This window comes from Zerene cesonia, chromosome Z (genome assembly GCF_012273895.1).
Source record: "Zerene cesonia ecotype Mississippi chromosome Z, Zerene_cesonia_1.1, whole genome shotgun sequence".
Classification (NCBI taxonomy): domain Eukaryota; kingdom Metazoa; phylum Arthropoda; class Insecta; order Lepidoptera; family Pieridae; genus Zerene; species Zerene cesonia.
Window position 1 is genome coordinate 6,525,110 of NC_052122.1, and position 21,156 is coordinate 6,546,265.

Genomic DNA, 21,156 nt, shown 5'->3' on the forward strand with positions numbered 1-21,156 from the left:
ACCATTTTTTATTATGTAAGATTATTCCTCGAAGATTATGTCTGTAAAAGGTGATGACAGATGATGTAACTAACACGGACGTAGTATATATTTATATTGAGGATTGAGCTCTAGCGTGCGAACGTACGGAGTAGCAAAGAAGGGACGATGCATAACAATATTCATTTTTATTTCGTCAATATTGATATCATTGATGAAATAAAAATGAAGACCAGTTATTTCGACACGTCTTCTATGCTCTGAATTAAGTGAATCTGAAAGTGAAAAAAAACCTCGAAGTGGGCTTGGGGTCCCAAAACTCTTCACCTTGAGCAGTCCCGAGTGGTCGATCCATTGCTAATTATTATTTTGTTCGTCCGTCTCCACTAGATCACAGAAGTGGTGCAATTAGGTCATCTAACCAGCCCGATCGACCTCTGTTATTATTCTCCTCAGTCATCGTTCCTCTGTCATTGGTTCTATATGGCCAACGGGGGTGTGAATGCTTTGTAATTTATATCTCCAAGTATGTATATTTATTTTCATTATAATTATTCCTCTTTTGGACTTTCCAGATTCCATCCTCTCATCTGGAAAGATCTTTCTAGGAAGCTTTAACCCGGCAACTAAAAGGTTGTTCTTCATTTTTGATTCAGTGTCACTGTCGTTAAATAATACCGCATTGTCATCAATATTGCAATACATTTTGCCCGGCCATATTACTTCTTGAAATGCAGCTACTTTTCAACCGAATTCAAAGAAAGGAGGGAGTATTGCCTTAAAACCCTTTTGTTTGAAATTTAAAATTTGATTCAGTTCTGACAATTTGAAGGTGGTTCAGGTTTTTTAAAATAATTATATAGTGTATCTTCGCTCACAGTTAACTCGGTATATGGCACCGTGCCGAAACAAGGACCGAGCATCCCATGCAGATATTCCTTTTATGTAAATCGTTTATGCCATGCCTTAAGTTGCCGTTGTTTGGATAGATACTTAAAAAGTAAAATATACCAAAACTTAAAACAGTTTTTTATGTACATCCTGAACAAAAAGAATAACAGCTGTGAGGGCGTGAAATAAGATATGGTTTTAGCAACACTAATTAATATAGACACCAATTGGTTAATTTACTAAATACAATATCCTAATATACTTAATATACATAAGAGTAAGATTATTGTAACTAGTGATAAATTTTCATTAACATTAGCATTTGAGTATGTTTAAGACAATTGTGAAATAAAGTTTCACAAAAGTAGAATTATAGTCGGGTTAAAATAGAAACATACCTAAATGCGTGATTTTATTTTTAGAGTTTGATCAATATGTTTATAAGATATTTTTATTTAGATGTACGCGATATATAACTTTGAGGCAGCACAGAGAGGCTTTTTATTTTAATGTGCGGTCTTTACCTATTCAGTAATTTCTTTCTTTTGTCGTTTTCTAATTCCATTTATCAGTCATCAGACTAGTCAACTGAACCCCTGTGTATCGCGTCCACATGCGTCTGCGAGCAACCGTCTGCATTTAGCCTTAGATTAGTTTTAGTGTCACGCTTACAGTTAAAACTTTACATGTGGATATCACATATGCCTATTCTAAAACGATTCATAGAAGTTAATAAGCGGCTTTCAACAACAATGGTCGGCACTTTAAACATGCTTTACTCTCGTTAAAACAAATATCGATAACATTAAATGTAAAAGGGATTATATAAGCCAACTAAGCATTATTTCTTGGAAGAGATTCATGACATGATAATCTATACTAAAATTGTGAAGAGGGAAGCTATATTTGTAAGCATTTTTCCACACAAAAACCCTGAAAAAATTAGAAAACTGCAACTTCACTGAATGACATCTTCACAATAAAGAAGAAACTTTAGTATTTTAGTTTGTTGTTTGTAATTTTTTCACACAAAATCTACTGGAATGGTATCAAAATTATTTCACCATTAGAAAGCTGCAAGTTCACTTATTGATATAGGCTATGTATGTACCACGGGAGAAGTCGGGGCGAACAGATATTATTTATCTACGAATACTTTCAACAAATAAGTTTTTATGATACTTAAACAATATGCTGGCCTACTGTTTGTCTCTGTTTGACACTGAATTTACAGTTTGTCAATGTGAATTTTAATTACACAACTTTTTTACTCCTATACGTAAAAAAGGCTTTTAAAAAATAAATAAAAATGTAAATTAACGGTTTGCCTTGAACACGAAAGAAAATGTGTAAAATTTAAGATAATAAAAATTTTTATAGCGATGTTGTAGTCGAGAAGGTTAGTTGAAATAATTCGACTAAACTAATAATAAAGAAGATATTAGGTATAATAAATCCATAAATAAAACAATTTTCTTCCTTTTTTTTTGATATAGCATACCACTAAGATAGATAGAATATATAGAAGGTAGATAAATATGAATTATGAAATCTGATTACGGCCCCACACGGAATTTGGATAAATACGTTTTTTTCCACATTGAAACTGGAACAATGAATATGTGACATTATTCTGCAGTATTTTACTTTATTTGAACTAAATTTACAAAGAGGATATTTTACTAATATTTGATGCTATACCTATCTACGTTATAAAACTCAAAAAACTGCTGGTCCGGTTTTAAAAATTATTTACCATTAGAACGCTTCATCTTTACGGAAGGAACAAGATCGACATTTTTACAAATAGCTTTCTGTTGCAGCGATGGCGGATGACAAAGAACTAATATATCTTATGTATTCCAAACGCAACAAGACATCAGAAACGCAAACGTCACAGTTAAGCAATTTGAATACATATCTTACTTCAGACGATGCTGCCAATAATTCGAACAAGCGGCATATTGTAAACTTTACAGATAGAAAAGAACATGGAAATCAAAGCTTCTTTAATAAAGTAACTTTAGTTCTGCCAAAGAAGAAAAAACATCGCTATAAAAACATTCGCGTTACATTCGATTCACGAAATAAACCAAAAAACCATAAACATTTAGTCAAACCACATAGTTCACCTTTACTTTTTTTCAAAAAAAATTATACCAATACCATTATTTACTATGAAAATTTCCACCACAACCGATTTACACCTGGACCCGCTTACAAACCGTATAATAATTTGCCAGCTTCCAAACATTTGTTTTCTAAAATACGGCACACTTCTTGCGAAGTCTATAGGTGTCAATTTAGTACTCAAGAAGAAAGTTGTTGCTGTTCGTGTAATTCTGATGCAATGTTTGAAGTGATGAAGAGTCTTTACGACTGTTACAAGAAAAAAAATTGTGATGATTGCAACTGTATACTTTGCGGTCATCTACCAAGAGAGGAAAGGCGATTGGGTGAGTTACGTAAAGCAGGTGTTGACGTCTCTACAATTGCCAAGGGAAAAGGCAAAAAGAAGAAAAAAGTAACAAGTAAGGAGGTGCTAGCCATGTTAGAAGGTAAAACTCAAGCCGAAAAAGAAAAAACATTAAAGGAACTAGTCAAAGCTGGCGTGGACTTACCGGAACCACGGACGAAGTCAGAAGAAGCACTCATGGCAAAAGTTAGAACAGAATTAGGTTTACCAGCTGAACCATCAGCAAGAAAAATACCATCCGAAAAGCTACGCAAAGCTAAGGAACTAGGCTTATTAACGCCGTTAGAAGGTAAATCTGCGGAACAAAAAGAAAAAATTTTAAAAGGACTAGTCATGAACGGCATTCCTTTGCCGAAAGGAAAATCTGAATCGGAACGCAAATTAATTGACAAAGTGCGAGCTGATATGGGCATGCCCCCAGAGCCAAAAACGATGGCAGAAAAGAGAAATTACAAAAAAGCTATGGATGCAGGGATCATTACACCACTGGAAGGAAAAACTCGATCACAAAAAGAGAAAATATTAAAACAACAAGCAGAAATGGGTATCCCTCTTCCCGAAGGTCGAACAGCATCTGAAAAATCTTTAATTGCAAAAATTAAACAAACAGTACGACCTCCTTCTGAATATAAAGTTCCGTCTGAAAAAATGAAAAAAGCAAAAGCTGCAGGCCTATTGACACCCTTAAAAGGTAAAACCCCAGCACAGAAAGAAAAAATTCTGAAAGGATTGGCTATGAATGGAATTCCTTTTCCAGCAGCTAAAACTGAATCGGAACAGAAAATTATGGATAAAGTAAGAAAAGATATTGGTTTGCCACCAGAACCCAGAACATCATCGGAAAAAAATAACTACAAGAAAGCACTAGCTGCAGGTGTTATAACACCACTAGAAGGGAAATCTGGTCCACAAAAAGAAGCAATATTGAGAAAGCAAGCTGAAATGGGAATTCCTCTTCCTGAGGGTCGAACTCCATCTGAAAAAGCTTTAATTGCAAAGATACAACAAACAGTTCGCCCGGTCTCTGAATATAAGGTTCCATCTGAAAAGTTAAGAAAAGCTAAAGCGGCAGGTTTATTGACACCCTTAAAAGGCAAGACACCAGAACAAAAAGAAAACATTCTCAGAGGGTTAGCTAAAAACGGTATACCTCTCCCAGAAGCAAAAACTGAATCAGACCGCAAAGTAATTGATAAAGTTAGAAGAGATCTGGGCTTACCCCCAGAACCTAGATCGTCAACGGAAAAGAATAACTACAAGAAAGCACTAGCTGCAGGTATTATAACGCCACTAGAAGGAAAATCTGGTCCACAAAAAGAAGCAATATTAAGAAAGCAAGCTGAAATGGGAATTCCTCTTCCTGAGGGTCGAACTCCATCTGAAAAAGCTTTAATTGCAAAGATACAACAAACAGTTCGCCCGGTCTCTGAATATAAGGTTCCATCTGAAAAGTTAAGAAAAGCTAAAGCAGCAGGTTTATTGACACCCTTAAAAGGCAAGACACCAGAACAAAAAGAAAACATTCTCAGGGGGTTAGCTAAAAACGGTATACCTCTCCCAGAAGCAAAAACTGAATCAGACCGCAAAGTAATTGATAAAGTAAGAAGAGATCTAGGCTTACCCCCAGAACCTAGGTCGTCAACGGAAAAAAATAACTACAAGAAAGCACTAGCCGCAGGTATTATAACACCACTAGAAGGAAAATCTGGTCCCCAAAAAGAAGCAATACTAAGAAAGCAGGCTGAAATGGGAATTCCCCTTCCAGAGGGACGAACTCCGTCTGAAAAAGCTTTAATTGCAAAAATACAACAAACAGTTCGCCCAGTCTCTGAATACAAAGTTCCGTCAGAAAAAATACGAAAAGCCAAAGCAGCAGGTCTATTAACACCCTTAGAAGGTAAAACACCGGAGCAGAAAGAAAAGATTCTGAGAGGATTGGCGATGAATGGAATTCCCCTTCCAGTAGCAAAAACTGAATCTGATCGCAAGATAGCCAATAAAGTAAGAAGAGATCTAGGATTACCACCAGAACCAACAACATCATTAGAAAAAAATAATTACAAAAAAGCACTAGCTGCAGGAATTATAACACCACTTGAAGGGAAATCTGCTCCACAGAAGGAAGAAATATTAAGAAAACAGGCTGCAATGGGACTCCCTCTTCCAGAGGGACGCACACCATCTGAAAAAGCTTTAATAGCCAAAATTCAACAAACTGTTCGACCACCATCTGAATACAAAGTTCCATCAGAAAAAATGAGAAAAGCGAAGGCAGCAGGCCTATTAACGCCATTAGAAGGTAAGACACCTGAACAGAAAGAAAAAATCCTTAGGGGTTTAGCTATGAATGGGATACCTCTTCCAGTAGCAAAAACTGAGTCCGATCGAAAAATAGCGGATAAAGTAAGAAAAGATCTAGGATTACCACCAGAGCCCAAGACATCATCGGATAAAAATAATTACAAAAAAGCGTTGGCTGCAGGAATCATTACACCTCTTGAGGGTAAATCTATGCCACAAAAAGAAGAAATACTACGAAAACAAGCTGAAATGGGAATTCCTCTCCCAGAGGGTCGTACTCCATCTGAGAAGGCGTTAATTGCAAAAATTAAGCAAACTGTTCGACCACCTAAAATGAAAAAGTCAGACCGGGAAATAGCTGATTTATTTGAAAAACTTGAAGGGAAACCAGATAAAGAAAAACAAGAGATGTTAAAAGCTTTTGCAATGCAAGGTAAGCCTTTGCCAGAAGGAAGAACTTCATCAGAAAAAAAGATAATAGACAAAGTAAGACAAGATTTAGGTCTACCACCAGAACCTAAATCACAGGCAGATAAAGAAAAATATAAACAAGCTGTTGCCGCAGGCATCATAGTGCCATTGGAAGGAAAATCGGCGGCACAAAAAGAGAAAATTCTTAAAGCTCAAGCTGACTTAGGTCTTGAATTACCAGAAGGGAGAACAGCGTCTGAAAAGGCATTGATTAAAAAAATTAAAGCTGAGAAAGCGAAACGACCCAAACCCTTGCCTCCTGAAAAAATTAAAGAACTTGATGCCAAAACTGCAAAAGTAATGAAAGAAGGGAAAGGGCCAAGCGATGAATGCATTTGTGATATTCTAACACCAGAATCAGAAAAAGCATCAAGAGCTCCACAGAGAGTAACCTCGGAAAAATTGCGTAAAGCAAAAGCAGCTGGCTTATTAACGCCGTTGGAAGGCAAGTCGGCTAAAGAAAAGGAAAGAATACTTAAAGGTTTAGCTAAAGAAGGTTTACCGTTGCCAGAACCAAAAACTGCATCTGAAAAACAATTAATAGATAAAATTAAAGCTGAAATGGGCGTGGCTAGTATGGTGAAAGGTATTCCATCAGAGAAGATGCGTAAAGCCAAAGCAGCGGGATTGCTTACACCAATACACGGAAAAACAGATGCAGAAAAAGAAAAAATTCTCAGAGGCTTAGCGCAGCATGGCATCCCACTGCCACAGGCGCAAACAGCATCAGAAAAGAGGGTAATGGATAAAGTGCGAAAAGACTTAGGACTTCCACCGGAACCAAAAACCCCATCTCTTAAGGAAAAATATCGATACGCCCAAAATGCGGGCTTAATAACTCCCCTAGAAGGTAAATCACGAGCTCAGAAAGAGAAGATCCTAGCCAAACAAGCCGAAATGGGTATACCTCTACCAGAAGGTAGGACGCAATCGGAAAAGGACATGATAAACAAAATTCGCGCTACCGTGCCAAGAAAGATTACATCAGAAAAACTACGCAAAGCGAAAGCAGCTGGTTTACTGACACCACTTGCGGGAAAAACGCCCAAAGAAAAAGAAAGAATATTAAGAAATCTAGCTAAAGAAGGATTGCCCTTACCCGAACCTAAAACGGCGTCCGAAAAACAACTAATTGCAAAAGTCAGAAAGGACATGGGAGTACCATTAGAAGGAATATCTTCAGAAAAGTTGCGCAAAGCAAAAGCGGCTGGTCTAATTACACCATTGGAAGGAAAATCTCCTGCACAAAAAGAAAAAATCCTTAAGGGAAGGATCGCTGCTGGTTTGCCTTTACCCGAAGGAGTTACCCCATCGGATAAGGAAATGATAAAAAAAATTAGAGCTGAAACGGGATATGTAACACCTTCTGTAGAAAAAAGGAGAGGTATATCAGAGAGAGGAATACTTACTCCTCTTAAAGGAAAATCTCCGGCAGAGAAAGAAGCAATATTAAAAAATTTAGCAAAAAAGGGTATTCCATTACCAGAAGCCAAAACGGCATCAGAAAAAGCAATTATTGATAAAATTGTTGGTGACTTAGGTAAGTCAAAAGTTTTGCTTGTACCTCCTGAAAAGTTAAAAGCCGCTAAAGCAGCTGGACTCCTTACACCATTAGAAGGGAAAACGGATGCGCAGAAGGAGAAAATTCTTAAAGGTTTAGCATCACATGGCATTCCTCTTCCCCCAGCAAGAACTCCATCGGAAAAAAGAATACTTGATAAGGTTCGCAAGGACTTAGGATTACCACCAGAACCAAAAACATCTGCATTAAGAGATAAATATCGCTTGGCTCAAGATGCTGGCATCATTACTCCATTAGAAGGCAAATCACCCTCTCAAAAACATAAAATTTTAGCAAAACAAGCGGAAATGGGTATACCTTTACCTGAAGGTAGAACACAATCTGAAAAGGACCTAATAAATCGTATACGCCAAACAGTACCAAGAAAAATTGCATCGGAAAAATTACGAAAGGCTAAAGAAGCAGGCTTATTAACACCTTTACAAGGAAAATCTCCCAAAGAAAGAGAAAAAATACTAAAAGGACTAGCAAAGGCAGGATTGCCATTACCTGAAGGTAAAACTGCATCAGAAAAGCAATTGATTAATAAAATAAAAGCTGACATGGGCTTACCAGTAGAAGAAATTCCATCGGAAAAACTACGTAAAGCTATGGCTGAGGGCCTTATAACGCCTTTAGAAGGAAAATCACAGGACCAGAAAGAAAAAATATTAAGGGGGCGTGCTGCCTTGGGGTTACCTTTACCAGAAGGAGTTACACCATCTGATAAAGCTTTAATTAAAAAAGTAAAAGCAGACATGGGATATGTTACTCCTAGGGGAGAAAAAAAGAAAAGAGTTAGCAAAGTGGCGTCAATGCCAAGAGGTCCAGACGTAACTCCTGCACAAAAAGAAAAGTTTTTGAAAGACCTAGCCATGCAAGGAAAACCACTACCAGAAGCAAAAACTGCTTCAGATGCAAAGATTATAGAGAAAGTAAAGCGGGATCTAGGTCTTCCACCAGAACCTAAATCACAGGCAGATAAAGAAAAATATAAACAAGCTGTTGCCGCAGGCATCATAGTGCCATTGGAAGGAAAATCGGCGGCACAAAAAGAGAAAATTCTTAAAGCTCAAGCTGACTTAGGTCTTGAATTACCAGAAGGGAGAACAGCGTCTGAAAAGGCATTGATTAAAAAAATTAAAGCTGAGAAAGCGAAACGACCCAAACCCTTGCCTCCTGAAAAAATTAAAGAACTTGATGCCAAAACTGCAAAAGTAATGAAAGAAGGGAAAGGGCCAAGCGATGAATGCATTTGTGATATTCTAACACCAGAATCAGAAAAAGCATCAAGAGCTCCACAGAGAGTAACCTCGGAAAAATTGCGTAAAGCAAAAGCAGCTGGCTTATTAACGCCGTTGGAAGGCAAGTCGGCTAAAGAAAAGGAAAGAATACTTAAAGGTTTAGCTAAAGAAGGTTTACCGTTGCCAGAACCAAAAACTGCATCTGAAAAACAATTAATAGATAAAATTAAAGCTGAAATGGGCGTGGCTAGTATGGTGAAAGGTATTCCATCAGAGAAGATGCGTAAAGCCAAAGCAGCGGGATTGCTTACACCAATACACGGAAAAACAGATGCAGAAAAAGAAAAAATTCTCAGAGGCTTAGCGCAGCATGGCATCCCATTGCCACAAGCGCAAACAGCATCAGAAAAGAAGGTTATGGATAAAGTGCGAAAAGATTTAGGACTCCCCCCAGAACCGAAAACCCCGTCACTTAAGGAAAAATATCGACACGCCCAAGAAGCAGGTCTAATGACTCCTCTGGAAGGTAAATCACGCGCTCAGAAAGAGAAGATCCTGGCCAAACAAGCTGAAATGGGCATACCTTTGCCCGAAGGCCGGACGCAATCTGAAAAAAATATGATAAATAAAATTCGTAAAGCGAAAGCAGCTGGTTTATTGACGCCTCTACAAGGAAAAACACCCAAAGAGAAAGAAAAAATATTAAGAAATCTAGCTAAAGAAGGATTGCCCTTACCCGAAGCTAAAACTGCGTCTGAAAAACAACTTATTGCAAAAGTCAGAAAGGATATGGGAGTACCATTAGAAGGAATGCCATCGGAAAAATTTCGGAAAGCAAAAGCGGCTGGCCTGATTACACCATTGGAAGGAAAAACTGCTGCACAAAAAGAAAAAATCCTTAAGGGAAGGATCGCTGCTGGTTTGCCTTTACCCGAGGGAGTTACCCCATCGGATAAGGAAATGATAAAAAAAATCAAAGCTGAAACGGGATATGTAACACCAATAGAAAAAATACCTTCGGAAAAAATGCGTAAAGCAAAAGCAGCCGGTCTTCTAACACCATTAAAAGGCAAACCGCAAGCGGAGAAAGAGAGAATTCTTAGAGGCTTAGCACAACACGGTATACCATTACCACAACCTCAAACAGCGTCTGAAAAAAAGCTAATTGATAAAGTACGTAAAGATATGGGACTTCCACCAGAACCGAAAACACCATCTATCAAAGAAAAATATCGTCAAGCTCAGGAAGCTGGATTGGTGACACCTCTTGAAGGTAAGACACCAGCTCAAAAGGAAAAAATTTTGACTAAATTAGCTGAAATGGGTGTCCCTTTACCTGAAGGTCGCACACAATCTGAAAAGGACCTTATAAATCGTATACGAGCAACTACGAAAAAAGCACCATCGGAAATGAAAGCCGAAATCGGAGGAAAAACTATAAAAGCTAAAACATCATCTGAAAAAGAGGTATTAAAAAAAGCCAAAGCTGAGGGTTTATTAACTCCTCTCAAAGGTAAAACACCGGAGCAAAAAGAAAAAATTCTTAGAGGTTTAGCTGAAGCTGGCCTACCTATGCCAGAAGCTAAGACAGCATCTGAAAAAGCCTTAATAGAAAAAGTTCGGACTTCACTCGGACTTCCACTTGAACCGACTCCATCCGAGAAAAGGGGAAAGATTAAAACAAAGTCGAAAAAAACTGGTGTCTCAAGAGCCAGAAAAAGTGAGATTGGTGTAGGTAAATCTAAATTAGGAATAACGGAGGAGTTTCAGGATGTTATTAAAACTACAACATGTGATCGCGGTTGTGGTTGTGATAGGAAGAAAATAAGGTTTAAGCATAGTTACGTAAAGATAAGAGTAACGTCACCAGATATATCATCTCTGTGTCCTTGTCCTGAAGAATGTCTCCCAGGCGTAAAAGGGGGCGTGTTCACTGATAACGAAGGTATAAAAGTAACAGTTGGTCAAGTAACTGGAGTACCTTCGTTTCCATCTAAAGAATTAAAGTCAGGAGATAAACTTCATGACGAAATGATCAAAAGTTCTCACAAAATTACTAGATCTAGCAATGCAAACAATTCATCAATTAATGTATTCAGCAGATGTAAAAAAAGTATTTCTGATGTTTCAACATATAATACTGGTTCATACATAAAAAATAGTATCTATGTTAACAAGAACACAAGAACATCATCATCTTGTTACTCCAACAAAAGGAAGTCTTTAGGTCGTTCAAGCATGAGTGACACATTCTTATTAATTCAATCATGTTCGGCCTTGTCAGATTCAGAGCTCAGTGTCAGATTATCAGAATTATTAGATGACCTCGAGTCTTCGTTGGTCTTTACAACATCTTCTAATCTAAGCATGCTTTCCAACACTATAAGTTTAATCTCATTTTCTGTGACCGATTGCTCATCAAATTCAAATTATTTAATTGAGAAAAATACTATCGGATCATTTCAATCTGAAGAATGCACAACAGCGGATCTGGATAATTTGCAATTTGGATGCATAAGCAAAATGGGAACAAACAGGTTTGTCGTTTGATTAAATCATATCTTTACAAAAAACAACTCAAAAGCGATGTTTTTTATTCGTCAACTAAATCATCTGTAAAGATGAAAGTAAGTACCTACTTACTTTCATCTTTACCTATGTCACTTATGTAAAAAAATTGTAGAATACTAATTACTTTTATTATCATTTGTACGCATTTCTTTTTATTCGTGACAATAACAACAAAAAACAAATGAAATGAATCTTTAATAACAAATTTAAGGACTCATTTATTATTTAAATATGTCCATCATAAGAAGTTTAGCGAAAAAAGTTATTTAAAGATAATAAACCTGGCTACTTCATTTATGGACTAATATTATTGATGATAATATACATATTATAGTTAATAATAATGTTACCTAGTTAATAATTTATTTTTTATTTATATAAATTTTTGTACATTTATTTACAGTGTTGTAAATCTATATCAATATTCATCAGTGTTCGGCAGCAGTTTGAATGAAATGCAAAATCAAAAAATTTCTGATCCTACTATTTTTCGAGTAATCCACAATATTCGTAACTATAGTACCCAGGATATGGATGTATATTTGAACAACTACAAACAAACAGAACATCAACGAAGTTTAATCGATGTAGTAGGAAAAATACTGTCAGACCCTGCTTTAAAAGAATCATCATCACTTTATGTATTAATACCAACATCTTCGGATGATGATGCTTCAGTGTATTCCATGGAGAGCCAACAAAGTTCTACTATATGTATCCAACTCAATGAAAGTCAAACGAAATGGAGCAGCAAGTGTGGACCACAAGTACATAGTTAGTTTTATAATTAATGTTATAGGATTCGAGAACAAAACTAGTTTTGACAATTTATAAAAACCGACATCTATATCTTAACTAACAAATATTATAACACCTATTGATATCCGACATATATTAATAGATAATATAAATCATTATAATTTTTTTTATTTGCTACATTATGAAACACTAAAAATGTATTTATCTCTCGCGTTAGTTTTCATTTATCATATTTAACAAAATTTATTTGAATTGTATCTCTACGTATTTTATTCTAGATCCATCTCACAAAATATATCGGAAGCCTTTTGGATTAAGGATAAAAGCAAAAGGCAGGAATGATAATAGTTATTCGAACGATAAAAGATTTTCACCTGTGAGAGATAACTGCATGGAAAATTTTAAAAACCAAGATATGAATATGTGTTCAGATCACTTAGGTATAGAAAAAGAACAAGGAACACAAAGATCAATATACTATGAAATGGGTACCGATACCACGGTAGATCGGCCCTGCTGTTGTGAGATCGAAAGTAATAAAGACATCGTGCTTCAAGTCTTGGACGATTCTGTTAACGAATCATCAACTGTAATTTCTGATTTGGTAGCCCCATTAATTTTAAATGAAGCCCTAGCCCAAGGTAGCTACGATTTATATGTATTATGTCGATTGTTTCAATGATGTCTGTAATTTTAATGATATAAAATACTAAATCATAATGATCACATTTTAGGTTTCAACCACAACATGACTGGATTTACAAATAGTTCGAATAAGAGAATAAGTTCTATAAGGAACATGTGTGCACATCATACACCTGTGCGACACTGCAGAATCTGCCATCCAACTGGATCTTATCCTTACACTTCAATTGGCTGTTCACATCCACACAATAAGGAAAAACAAACAAATAAACAATGCGAATGTGACTTTGACAAGATAATAGGAATTATTGAAAAAATAGTAAAGGAAAACGTCTCCACAGCATGCGGTCCTTCGCGAGATTTTGTAGAAACAACAAAGCCAATATTAAGTAAGTATATTTATATTCACAAATTGTATTATTCCATTCATTGTTTTTTTCAGCTGATCGACATGTACCGACATAAATAAAATCTTAACAGATGGATTTATGTCAAACTTTCAAAGAACTAACGCTAGCCTGGGTGGACTTTTGTTGAGTTCAATTTATATATATATATATATATATATATATATATATATATATATATATATATATATATATATATATATATATATATGTATGTATATATATGTATGTATTATAGTTTATGTTACTTTTGTTTATATTCTTAATGATGGAAGTTTAACAAAAAAGATACCGTGTGCGGTTTAATACTTTTTTACTTCAAAACATCGATTTTATTTTGCCGTGGAGATTTTTTCTACTACTTTTTACTGCGTACAATTGGACACTTTTTCAATTTGTCTCCATACAAAAATAGTTCTTCTTACCTCCATCCTCCATAAAAAAAATTAGAGAAATAAAAACTTCTATATATTTGACTTTTGAATGAAATAATACATCGTGCGATAGCTCTGCTGCCATTCTACAGATAAAATATTAATTGTAATATGTACGCCAAATTTTTATAGTTTTACCGTTTGGGTGCGGACACCGTAATAGCCTAGTATTTACTTATTTACTAAGTTACTATATAGTTAATATACTAATTATATTAACCATTTTATATTAACAAAAAAATAATAATTAGAAGGAGACCTTATCTGTTGCCCCGGATGATGAAACTTCAATCTAAGACAATATCTAATAACTGACATAATAGTGCATGATGAACATTTTTTGTTTTTATTATGTACCTAAGTACAAAAAAAAGGTGAATTAGTTTCCTAGACTTTGACCGAAAGTTCACAATTTAAGTATCTATAATTGATTATGACGCAGTCTTAAACTAAAGCACAGAATAATGAGAACAAACTAAAGTCCTAAATTGCATAAGACGAAACTAAAATGCCACAACAGAATCTGATTTCAGGATCTTGCAAGGCGGTCCATTGAAATTATAATATTCGATCTGATGAGCTACTGCTTTTGTAATTAGGTATTTATCTCTAATAGAAAATTCGAGCTTTGTAACTAATTTCTTACACTTCATAATTTTAGAGAAACCAAAAACACAGGAACCTCAAAAAGTGCTAAAAATCGATTGCAGCGCGTGTAACACACCTAGTTTAGTAGAAGCAGGAGAGCTATTGTGCGTATGTGGAGGACAGAAAAAGAAAATAACTATTGGAAAGAAATGTCCTTGTGAAGAATATGCAGCTTCAACCCAATCCAACTTGCCCGAAGCGCCAAAACCCGCACTCAAACCTGCACTCAAACCTGATCCCATATATGAATCGCAATCCAATTGTAAATGTAACAAAAGTAAAAAGAGTAAGAATATAATTTGTGAATGTCCCCAGGAACCACTTGAAGATGAGATGGAACCTTTTGCCTGGTTAGATGAAAGGCAATTAAGAAAAATGAGATCAGATTTAACCCACGCTACGTCAGGATTCAAACTTAACAAAACGCGAAAAACTGTAGAAACTGAAATGAGCTTCGAGGAGGCACTTGAATTTTTTGAGCTATATCAAGACGAAATCACAGGTTCTCAGTCAGATCAATGCTTTTGCGAAGAAAAGAAAAAGAAACAGAAAAAATTGGCGAATTGTGAATGTCCAGCCGTAGAGGAACCTCCTCCAGAAGAACCACCCGAGGAGCCATTTCGAGGAATAAAACTTCGTATGGCCGGGAAGGGCTCTATGTCAAGGGGTTTGAGCGGAGTTTTATGTTTTGAACTTTTAGAACATTGATTTCAAGATTATAAATTAAAAAATTATTGTAAAAATTTTGTACGCTGTCATCCGCCATATAAAACTAATGTAAATAAATATTTTTATGCGTTGTTCCTACGTGTACTCGTATTATGAAAAAATGTTTTGAAAACAAAAATTTATTTTTAATAAAACCAGAAAGAGTTTCGTATGCTTTATTTATTTTAACACTCACATTAAACATTCAACTAGTCCCGTTTCACATTTTCTAAATACATAAACATTATGAAAACTTCAATCGATTACCTATGTTTTGTCAGTAACTGACTCACTTGATACAGGTTCGCGTGTCGTCTAACATTTATTTACATTGCGGGTACTTAAACTTTTAATATTCATAGGCTACATGGTATAATTGAAGCATCGATTAACATTCAATACATAAATAACAATAATCAAAACGGCGAAGCGTTTATTGTCGAAATAAAAACCATGTTCAAGACATAGTATTCTACAAAGTACGTAACAAACAAGATATAAATGGACCAACAATAAAGGTAACTTTTTAACTATCTGAATATTATTACTTAATAAATAATCTGTTTGATGTTGGTTGTGTTTTCCATATATTAACTAAAAAATTATATCGTGTTTTTTTATCAAGTGGTATGTTAGGTACAGAATTTGATAAATAGTTTACTTTGCATTTGCCATAAATAGGTAATGCAAATATTTAAAAAAAAAAACAAATAATTAAAAAGAAGGCAGATAATAATAAACTTGAAAATGGGTACTATTGATAAAAAAAATAATAAAAAGGAAACCTAAGCTTTAATCTCCATGTACTTCAGCACTACAATTCTGCTGAAATACATGGAAGCGGGGATAAGCACCATGGGACACTAAAATCGATTACAGGAGTCAGGAGTAGTGTTTGAAAACTGCGAACTCCATAACTAAATAAAGGACGAGTTTATTTTCTTTTTATGATTTAAATTGTTAATACGTACTGTAATTCCACAAGCAATGCGTAACATAAGTAGTTCCTCACCTTTAATGATAATCATAGGAAAAAACACTCATATTGTTTCCTTCGAAAAAAAAATACCAACTTGCGGTCTGACAATCGGAATGGCTAAACTTATAACTATTATGATCTTACTTTTATAATAAGTGACAATTTCCTGACTCTCCCGGATAAATGCTTGTCGAGAATCTATGGAGGCCACGGTAGAGTCATTAACAAAGAGAAATAACAATCCATATAACAACACGTTGTTACTTTACATTATAGAAACTCAAGAGCCTACTTTTTCTTGTTCAAGTACAATGATTCAGATTAATCGTAGTCTTTGCTAAATTATACAATCGTCGAACCAGTCAAAGGTAGGGGATGGGGGGTTGATGCTACATACATGGTAGACTATTTACTCGAACCTTGCGGTAACCTATCCAAAAAGAAGTGCTTGAATATTTGACTTGATAGACTAGTGATAGATTGACTAGTGTACAGATTTCAAAAATTCTATTTTTTTGCTATCTGACTCGTTCGAGTAAACCCTATCAACCTCTATTTTGGCTCCCTACTATTGCAATTCTTATTAGCTGTAGCTACTGTTATAGACGTAAAGTATAAGTTAGATATGGGTATTTAGTACGATAATTTATCACACCTAATATAGAATCAGAATGATTAGAATGCTTCTTCAAACATTTAACTCTAAAGTGATGCGATTAAAATTGTGCGACAGAACGCTACTTGATACAGGCGAATAATAAAGTAAACTGAAATAAGTTAAGAGAAACAACAAGGTTTCGAATTGGTCTATACATAATTGATTAATTTCCTTAAGGATCTTGAATGGTGTAAGGCCAAAGACTGGCTTCGACGACTTCGACATCGGGAATGAAATCGTCATCTAGATTGGCCTGTTCTTGCTCGATTTCATTAATATGTTCCGGTGAATCAGTGGCGGGGATTCGCTCCTCTTCGTCCACGTCATGGGAATCTTCCGATTCATCTGCGTCTTCATTACCTTCACATAAATTTCAGTCACAGTTACTCAGTGAAGATGCAACTCGAAAGAACTTTTGAAATCGGTCCAGCCGTATTTGTGTGAAAACATCACACACATACATAAAAAACACAAATGTTTGCTCTTTACAATACTAGTTTAGTTCTTCATAATTATTTCGTTCTTCATAAATATTAAACGAACTTCATCATTATTTAGTTCTTCATAAATATTAAACGAACGTGATAGCCCTGAATCTATTTTCTGTCTCTTATTTTGAATACTCAACTCCAGTTTTTATGCGTGCGATCTATAATAAATACTTTTACATCTTCTTAATCGGAAGTTATTTTTGCAAAAAAATTAAGACAAACAAAAGCAGATCGTTCAGGAGGCGGGCGAGTTTTACCAAAACATTCTTTTACCCTTAACGTGTTATATTACAAAATTTGCGAAGCGGACGACATTGTTTTGCTTTAGAAATAAATAATATAATTACCACCATCATCTTCTGTTTCTCCTTCGTCAATCGGTTCTGGATCAGGCTTTTCTACTGGAGCATGTTTCACACATCTCTTGGTAAACGAATTTAACTAGAACAAAATAAAAAGGTTAAAAAAATGCCCGACTCATGTGTTTAATAAGAAATGTACATGGAAGTCGGAGACGGAGTGTTTCGGTTTAAAGTTTAAAGTAGTAGTAGGTACCTACTTGAATACTACATAAGCGTAGATTCAGGGAAATGAAAAAATTCCTAGCTTCTTAAGAATGGTTGTGAAAAAGTTCGTAATTTTTTAATTATAACGTATAGCAGCTTTATGAATAGTTATTTTGGTATACCAAGTAGATAAACAAAATACCTACATCTTCACAACGCGATAATTTGCATATTTAATGCATGCTTGCCAGCTTCCATAAATGCCACATCTACAAAATCCATTCAGAAGTTATCGCGTGATAGTGTAACAAACATATGGTGCGCCGGGTGCGAGACAGTCCCAATGCAATTTTAAAATGTATTGCAAGTAGATTAGATTGTTTATATGTAAACCATTGTTGCAAATTATTCGCATCAATGGTATAGAATAGAATAGGATAATTTTTAATTCAATTTACTAACATAGTTTTTAAGCATATTGTTACTAACAAAATGAGTCTTGATAGTTGCTCGAATAAATGAAATTATTATTAAACATATATCTATCCACCCAAATTTATAGGAACTTTCTATAGCAGCAAGAATAAAACATATTGCTAACCTACTACAAAAAAACTTTTTCAAAAGTGCAAAAGTAAAATCGTTAATAAAACAATAATATATGTAAATATAAACTACGAAGATATTGCACTTACCGTTTAAGTTGTGTATCAAGAATTAGGGAACATCAATGTTCCCTGCCATGAACCTACTACTACAACCTACTATTGATACTTAAATAAAATACATGGGTGTGGCCAGGGGATTTGTTGAGGGTTTGAAACCTCCCCCAATAGCGTCTGACTACGCCCGTGATAAAATATATGAATTTTTCTAATTTGGCAATAGGCAATTGAAACTGTTAGTTACATAGACACTAATTTTTTTTTCTAACAACACAGCATAAATTTTTGAATACTAGTACTTTATTTCTACCAAATTCATCCTTCGTCAATAGAAAATCTTAACTTATTACAAAATCTGATTATGATTTCCACATAAAACACCGCCAATATTATATGATACTTTTTATTGCAGAATTTTTTTTTTTTTTTTTTATGTAAACAATACTTGAACATATTATTCAAACCATTCATTTTAAAATGAGCATACTTTGCACAGGTGCCAATATCTGTATAATATGGATCTTGAGAAAGTCTCCAATGTTTTCTTTTTTCTGTCAAAATTATTATAATTTCTTATTTATTTCGTGTAAATCACTATATTTCAGAAAATTTAAAAAAAGAAATAGCAGGTGAAGCTTGTATATCTAGGTACTGGATGCAAATACTTGCACTATTATATGTTAATAAATATTAACAAAAAAAATATTCAGACCACATATTATATCATAACCATGGCCAACAATCAAAACAGTATATAAATAAGTGGCTACTTATAATCTAAATACAGGTTACAATTGTAAACAATAAAATTAAAAGCACCCTTTTGTCACAAATCAAACACAGCACTAAACTTCTTTTCCCTATCTAGAATATTCTTGTGCATATAATAGCTCACACTAACTTCATATAACGATATAATTTTCACATATATAAAAATAATGACATAACATTATGTTAACCATCTCAGTAATTATTTCTGTTGACATAATACATCCTGAAAAATACAGCCAGAAATCTACCGTAGCAATTACAAACGAACAAATTATTGATTTTATCTTGATGAAATATAAATTTAAACAAACATTTACGTTTAAACAAAACATTTTAACTCAATTAAATTAAAGTTGACTTGTTCAATTTATTAAGTATAATGACTTAAAATTTATAAAATCTTAAAATCCTTCTACACTCATTTTTAGTATTTCTTTTTTTCAAAATCTATGTGCCTTTATCTATCAATGCACGAGACATAAAAACTTTGCATTTCTAAAACATATAAAGAAACGCTGTGTAACAATATGCATATACATAGAAAAAAAATCTACATTACATGCTAAGACATTAATGTAAAATAATTTGAAAGTGCATCTATCAAGATTAAGAATCTTCAATAAGATGAAGAGGATGCAGAATGTAAAAAAAAGAAAACTTGCATGAAAATATTGTTAACCATCTACGAAGAGTGAAATTTTATAGAAATATTAATTTAATGAAAGTGAAAGTGAAAGTGAAAGCTGGATATTTTTATATCTCAATATTAGTCTTAATTTTGCAAATGCATTCCCTAGATAAAAATAAAATAATATATATATATATATATATATATTGGTAGAAAAATGCACATCACAGCTTTCTCTCTACAAAGAAAAGATGTTTAAATAAGAAGCTTGAAAGAAATGGCTACAAGGATTTGAATTTCAATGTTGCAATAACTAATTAATGTAGGTATATATACTTAATGATCTCTAATAAATAACTTAATGATCTCTAATAAATATAACCAAGTATTACAAGCAGAGACTAGACAATCATACCCAACGATGATGTGCTTGTTCTAGTTTAGTTAATTCTGCATCCTCATCACAAGGATTATCTGCATTAAACCAATCTGCAAATGTTAGATGAGGTTTTATAACTGGAAACGGTATATCCATCTTTGATCTTTTTCAGGATATAATCTTTTATAATTTAATAGTATTCCTCAATCTATTAAAAGCTGCAGATATGTATAATTTTTGCCTAATGAAACTGGCTATCAATATAGGTTTTATTAAACGTTAGCTAAGGTATCTTCACTAAACAATCCACATAACACTAGTTTTTTTTTCTAACATTCAATTTGTAATGTTTTATAGAATCTAGATGGAAATCACAAAAATAATAAAAATAGTAAAGGCGCGTGTGATATGGAGATAGAACAACGGCGAAATCTTTAGCCAAATATTTAATACAATAAATTTTAGCTAAAGGGCAAATTCAATACTATAATTTTAAGTATGCAGTTTTATGTACACAAAAGTAAGAAAAATATTTATCGACCAAGGACTGAACATGAACAGTAACCACAGATTAAGTACTCCGTATACCAAAGCACAGATTAAGAAGTAAGAACTAGTTATTAGGTGATTCCAAAGGCTAGGCTAGGCAACTGGAATGTGCACAATGATCTATGGCGCAATATATGGTCGTAATAATGGTAGTAAATTTATACGTAGACCTCAATTCCCATTAGAAAAAGAGACCCTACCACCGGGAGCGCTTTCACTCGGACCTGTTTTTCCATCTTACTAAAGCAGTCCAGTTAGATGGTAGGCATAACATCTTTGTTACTCCATAACTAGTAGTCTGTAATGACAATTTTTTTAACTGGTGTCCGTTCACAATATGATTACTTTATGTTCAATAAATATATTATAGACACAATCGGTGTTTAAAAAAACTCGTTCGTGAGGCATAGACAGTATCGTTTTGTTTTTATGCAA

At 34.3% G+C, this 21,156-nt stretch overlaps 2 protein-coding genes across 4 annotated transcripts; one reads left to right on the forward strand and one right to left on the reverse strand.

The window, feature by feature from the left end:
* The first annotated feature begins 37 nt into the window (after positions 1 to 37).
* LOC119835772 lies at positions 38 to 15,135 on the forward strand. Its single transcript, XM_038360757.1, has 10 exons — positions 38 to 50; positions 3,114 to 3,401; positions 3,615 to 6,351; positions 6,670 to 7,474; positions 7,664 to 8,236; positions 8,621 to 11,036; positions 12,059 to 12,268; positions 12,685 to 12,894; positions 12,988 to 13,287; positions 14,320 to 15,135. The coding sequence occupies exons 1-10, from the start codon at positions 38 to 40 to the stop codon at positions 15,093 to 15,095; spliced, it is 8,328 nt and encodes a 2,775-aa protein (XP_038216685.1). The 3' UTR covers positions 15,096 to 15,135.
* A 123-nt stretch (positions 15,136 to 15,258) lies between these two features.
* LOC119835555 (anaphase-promoting complex subunit 15B-like) lies at positions 15,259 to 21,109 on the reverse strand. 3 transcript variants are annotated; one of them, XM_038360458.1, is made up of 3 exons: positions 20,922 to 21,109; positions 17,571 to 17,664; positions 15,259 to 17,092 (listed from the first exon to the last, which is right to left on the reverse strand). In XM_038360458.1, exons 1-3 carry the CDS (start codon positions 20,955 to 20,957, stop codon positions 16,905 to 16,907), a joined length of 318 nt encoding a protein of 105 aa, XP_038216386.1. In that variant the 5' UTR covers positions 20,958 to 21,109; the 3' UTR covers positions 15,259 to 16,904. The 3 variants fall into 3 exon arrangements, 2 of the variants coding, with proteins under 2 accessions (XP_038216386.1, XP_038216385.1); XM_038360457.1 differs by lacking the exon at positions 20,922 to 21,109 and adding an exon at positions 20,209 to 20,893; XR_005288062.1 differs by lacking the exon at positions 20,922 to 21,109 and adding an exon at positions 18,425 to 18,731 and having other exon boundaries at positions 17,044 to 17,092.
* Positions 21,110 to 21,156: the final 47 nt, after the last annotated feature.

Excerpts from the sequence above, each read along its gene's own strand:
- LOC119835772 (XM_038360757.1), top strand. Across the intron at positions 3,402-3,614 it reads AAAGAAGAAAAAAGTAACAA|GCTTATTAACGCCGTTAGAA; the intron begins GTAAGGAGGTGC and ends CTAAGGAACTAG. Across the intron at positions 6,352-6,669 it reads AAAAAAATTAAAGCTGAGAA|TAAAGCTGAAATGGGCGTGG; the intron begins AGCGAAACGACC and ends AATAGATAAAAT.
- LOC119835555 (XM_038360457.1), bottom strand. The coding sequence starts at position 20,328 with ATGGATATACCGTTTCCAGTTATAAAACCTCATCTAACATTTGCAGAT. Across the intron at positions 17,665-20,208 it reads AACAAGCACATCATCGTTGG|TTAAATTCGTTTACCAAGAG; the intron begins GTATGATTGTCT and ends ATTTTGTTCTAG. Across the intron at positions 17,093-17,570 it reads AGAAACAGAAGATGATGGTG|GTAATGAAGACGCAGATGAA; the intron begins GTAATTATATTA and ends ATTTATGTGAAG.